We start from the raw sequence: 5,381 nt of genomic DNA, 5'->3' as shown, positions 1-5,381 counted from the left end.
AAAAAGGAAGATAAAAGAACGATAAACTTTTACACATGATATAGTGTATTACACATTCTGCAAATTACAAGACATTTGAAAACAGTGCAACCCATGTTGGGAGAATTCAACCCTCCTCTGAACCTGATGGATCAAGTAATCAAAAAAGCAGAGAGAAAGGATCTGCCTTCCCAGCATTCCCAACTGACCTGGCACATCAGGAAGACCCTTAAGCACAGCCTCCTTAAGCATTGTGTCCTGGCAGTCAGAAAATGTTATGCCCATCTCCCAATTACTCTGTCACTCACCCAGATGTGTGCCTTGGGGAACTCCACTCTCCACCATCCAGGGGTCTTCCCCTTGCTCTAAGTGAGAGATGACCTTTGGCTTGGAAAAGAGAATCCCTGTTCATGAACAAGAAAGAGACATGAGTGGCCATCACAGCATGCAGGTCCAGCCCGAGAGTGCCCAGGGCAGAGGGGCAGTACCAGGAAGGAGGAGGTTTGTTCTGAGAGGGGCTTAAAATTGGGCTCCTAGAGGACAATCAGGAGGTGGTCTCAGGAAGAAAATTAGTCCTCTGGTTGTGCACTCATCTCAGCAAGAACATCTTCTGGGGCTCAGGGAACAGAGCTCAGTGGGCAGAAGACAGGAAAAGCAGAGAAAAGATGCCCTTCATCGGCTTTACTAAGCCCAGGTCACTCAGTACAAAAAAGGGAATGGCAATGGCCACACTTGGAGCCTGCCTGTGGGCTGACTTGGCCAAGCTCTCCAAATGCTCCCCCTGGAGAGTGCTAAGGTGCTCTTGTGGCAGATTCTGCATCAGGAGGAAAGCTCCTTACCCAGTGAGACCAGGCTGCTGTAGTTCTCCAGCATCACCTCCCTGTACAAGGCTCTCTGGGCACAGTCCAAGTGCAACCACTCGTCTGGGCTGAAGAATACGGCCACATCCCTGAATGTCACAGACTCCTGGAAGGCAAACCCATTCCTGCTCACCCAGGACCATCCCCACAATGGGACAACTGAGAAGCAACCCTGTCACAACTTAGGGTTCTAAGTATTTCAAGTATTTCTGGACAAAACTTTTCAGTTACCAAGCACACGTTTATCATTTACCATGGTGAGTGAAACACTGTCCCCTTGGGAAGCCTCAACACAGAGGCCAAACAAGATAAGCCCTTGAAAATCATGAAACAAAATCAGAGCAAGAAAACACTGAACTTTAGATTTGGAAATGTCCAATCACCTAGACCAAACTCTCATTACAGGTGACACTTGGAGTCAAGTTTTGGAAGGAGGCACCAGCACATTCACGTAGGGAGGTATAGGTGGAACACCACCTGGCTTGCCTGGAAGGGCAGTCACTGAGTCCTAGTTCTGCCTCAACTTTGGCCATCTCTGAGTCCTGGGAAAGAGGACACAGTAGGGAAGGCTATGAGAATGTCCCAGGCATGGCTGTGCCAGGAAAGGTCCCAGGTGGTGGGCCACATAACCTTTCAGGTCAGAGGAGGCTATGGTCAGGAGTCTCCCTCCCCACCCAGAAGCTCCTGTTCTTCTACCTCTCCTCCTTCAGTGGATGGTGTGTCACTGCTCTGAACTAGGGCCACCTCCCCTTCTTTCCGTATTGAGAGTCATCTTGGCTGGGCACAGTTGCTCGTGCCTATAATCCCAGCACTTTGGAAGGCCAAGGCAGAAGGATTACTTTTGAGCCTAGGAGTTCAAGACCAGCCTGGGCAACATAGGGAGACCCCAACTCTGCACAAAATAAAATGTTTTTAATTAGTTGGGTGTGGTGGCATGTGCCTGAGTCCCAGTTATTCAGAAGGCTGAGGCAGAAAGCTTGCCTGAGCCCAGGAGGTCAAGGCTGCAGTGACATGTGATCACACCACTGCACTCCAGCCTGGGCAACAGAGTAAGATCCTGTCCCTTAAAAAACAAAACAAAAAAAGAAGAATCATCTTCTTAAAAAAGCTTATTAGAAAATTATAAAAGATCAATAAGCAAAAGAACAAGAAGTGTTCATCTAACTTTCTACCACCAGAAAAAGTTAACTTTTTGCTATGTCTCTTCAAATGATTTCCATGCAAATATGGTTCTATATTTAAATAAAAATAAAACTACATTATACAAATAATTGCATCCTAGTCATCACTGTTTACATGCTGCCCAGTATTTCACTGTATGGATGATCAAGTTTCTTTAACTCACCTAGTAGTGGATGTTTAGGTTGTTTCTACTTTGTTAATACTCTAAAAATGCTGAATTGCATGTCCTGTACATCATCAGAAAGGCATACAAAGCTTATTTCCTTCAGACTCATTTCTAGAGGTGTAAGTGTTAGGTCACAGCTTCTTTCTCTTTACCATCTCCAAGGTTTGTCCCCATAAAACCAGGAAAGAGATTGAAAAGCCAGGCACATTCCCTGACTTGTAAGGGCAAAGGCAAAATAAAAATCAGGCTGGATTCTCCCTATTGGAAATAAGGGAAAAGATATTTTCCATCATCCTCTTCTCTTTCACAATTTCTTTCTTTTTCCTGTTGAAATGTATGTAAGTCATTTTAATGGCTAGTCACTTGCCAGTCTCACAACTCAGGAAAATTTCCTCAAGAAACTGGTAGCCATCTCTGAATTTCATCATCAAGGAAGATATTCAAAGAACAGATGCCATTAGGCTGAGGTGGCTCTAACACCCTGGATTCCTAACAAATGAAACTAAAGCTCAGCCAATCCGAAGCACACTCACTGAGCACAAGTTACAGTATAGGAACTGTGCAAGAGACACAGTCCAAATCAAAAACTGCTCAAACTTTCACCAAATAGTTTCTTTGCTCTGCCTCCTCATTTACCCTGTAAATGCTTTTCCCTTTCCTCCTTTGGTCAGATCCCAGAACCTCTTCTGGTTTAGAGCTGCCCAATGTGTGCCCAAATAAACTCTAACATTTTAATATACCAAAGTTTACTTCTTAACAAAGAAAACAGCCAATCTCCCAGTTTCCTGGGAAGAGATGGACCTAACTTGTCACTGACTCCAAACTGCAAAACCTACCCAATTCATTGGGTTGTATTCACTTAGATATAAAAGTTTTCTGTCTTTGCAATCTCTTTAGTGAATTGCCTGTGATGTGTATCACAATTGGGTTTAATAATTCTTCAATAATAAAATTTCTTTCTTTTCTACATTTGTGGAGAGGTTTTCTGGGTTGGAAGATTATGCTCTTAATCGTATTTCCCCAACAATACATCAATGATACCGAGTAGGTGCCACAAAAAGGCACAGAATGGAAGAAACCACTGTGGTCCAGGAGGCTTCTCAACTCAGGGATGGCTCTCTTCCCCAAATCTGCCCCCAAATCATGGCCTAAGCTATGATTTCCTCTAGATGCCTTCCATTCACCAGCTATACAAGCCTGGTGCCACCGTATGAACCCGATATCACACACTATTAGTGAGTTTCTGAAACTACAACTGCTGATAAGGGAGTTTCTTTCTCTGATCTTTCTAGAAAAGCACCTGGACCCTTATCATCCAACACAGCCATGCAGCACATAACAGAGATACAGTCTAAGAAATGTGTTAGGCAATTTCATTGTGGTATAAACATTGCATGGTGTTACTTACAGGATCCTAGACAGTATGGCCTATTGCTCCCAGGCTATAAACCTGTACTGCATGTTACAGTACTGAATAGTATAGGCAATTGTAACACAATGTTATGTGTGTATCTAAACACAGAAAAGGTAAAAATACAGTATAAAAATCATACATCTTGTAAAAACAAAATAACACCTCAGAACCTTCCCAATTTATGACACCAAGGGAAAAAAGTTAAGCCTGGAAACTGAGTTATATAATATGGTTGTTTGCCTTTGGTTCATGACAATTGCTTCCTGACCTTTGTGTTGAGACATTACACATTAATCCGACTCCCTGTGCTTTCCTCAAAAATAAATGATGGTGGTAACAGAGACCCTGGTGATTGTTACCTCCTTACAATGTTAAGCAAGCCCAAGAGTGTAATCAATAGCAGGCAATCAACCCCTACATGTGTATGCTAGCTTCTGTGTGGTAGCACCTGTATGCTACCACCTCAGTTTTAATCTATATAAATTATCCCTTTTCCGCACACCAGCACTAATCACTATTCTTTGGTGTCTGTGTGTGTGTCCCCCGACAGCTGCCTTCACACTTTGCGCTTAAATAAACTCTTAACTGGATCCTGAGCCTTTTGATTATTTTAGGTTGACAATCTGCATAGGTAACTTGCCACAAATGGAGCCTGCAGGACTGGAATTTACTCTGGGTGAGTGAGTCAGTGGTGAGTGAAAGCCTAGGACATTTCTGTACACTCCTGTAGACTTTATAAACACCATATACTTAGGCTGCACAAAATTTATCTTAAAAAATAAAGTAACTGTGCTACAACAACAGTTATGACATCATAAGGGATAAAAATGTTCAGCTCTATTATAATCTTATGGGACCACCCTCAATGCTCCCTGGATTGACTGTACTTCCATATTTTTATTAGTCCTCAGTTCCTTGAGGGCAATCTCGGCTTACTGCAACCTCTGCCTCCCGGGTTCAAGAGATTCTCCTGCCTCAGCCTCCTGAGTAACTGAGATTACAGGTGTGCACCACCATGCCCACCACTGCTGGCTTTATTTTTTATTTATTTTTTTTTTTTTTTGAGATGGAGTCTCACTGAGCCACCCAGGCTGGAGTGCAGTGGCATGATCTCCACTCAATGCAACCTCCACCTGCTGGGTTCAAGTGATTCTCCTGCCTCAGCCTCCAAAGTAGTTGGGATTACAGGCATACATCACAATGCTCGGCTAATTTTTGTATTCTTAGTAGAGATGAGGTTTTACCATATTGGTCAGGCTGGTCTCTAACTCCCGACCTCAAGTGATCCCCTGGCCTTGACCTCCCCAGGTGCTGGGAATACAAGGCCTCTCTTTTTCAAATTCCCAGTGTTAGAAAGGAATTATTTGACTCCTCCATGTCTTTGTCCTCCACAGGACAAAAACATACCTGGATCTTTCACAAAGCTCTGGGAGTGGCAATGGCATGGGGCTGGAGCTCCATGACATTCTTTGTCAAAAAGTGTAAGACTGGGGGCTGGGTGCCGTGGCTCATGCCTGTAGTACCAACACTTTGGGAGTCTGAGGCGGGCGGATTGCCTGAGGTCAGGAGTTCAAGACCAGCCTGGCCAACATAGTGAAACCCAGTCTCTACTAAAAATGTAAAAATTTGACAGGCATAATGGCACATGCCTGTTGTCCCACCTACTTGGGAGGCTAAGGCAGGAGAATCGCTTGAACCTGGGAGACAGAGGTTGCAGTGAGCCAAGATCGCACCACTGCACTCCAGCCTGGGCAACACAGCAAGACTCCATCTCAAAAAA

At 44.1% G+C, this 5,381-nt stretch overlaps 1 protein-coding gene across 1 annotated transcript in view; it reads right to left on the bottom strand.

Moving 5' to 3' along the window:
- The window catches only part of ZNF879 (zinc finger protein 879), a 13,978-nt gene that overhangs the window by 6,815 nt on the left and 1,782 nt on the right, over positions 1 to 5,381 (bottom strand). The window contains exons 3-4 of the mRNA XM_017517124.2: positions 819 to 945; positions 288 to 383 (exon numbers count right to left, since the gene is read on the bottom strand). Coding sequence (XP_017372613.1) covers positions 288 to 383; positions 819 to 945 — 223 coding nt within the window. The remainder of the gene's footprint in view (positions 1 to 287; positions 384 to 818; positions 946 to 5,381) is intronic.

This window comes from Cebus imitator, unplaced genomic scaffold, assembly GCF_001604975.1.
Source record: "Cebus imitator isolate Cc_AM_T3 unplaced genomic scaffold, Cebus_imitator-1.0 Scaffold618, whole genome shotgun sequence".
Lineage (NCBI taxonomy): Eukaryota > Metazoa > Chordata > Mammalia > Primates > Cebidae > Cebus > Cebus imitator.
This window is presented reverse-complemented; position numbering and strand designations above follow the sequence as displayed.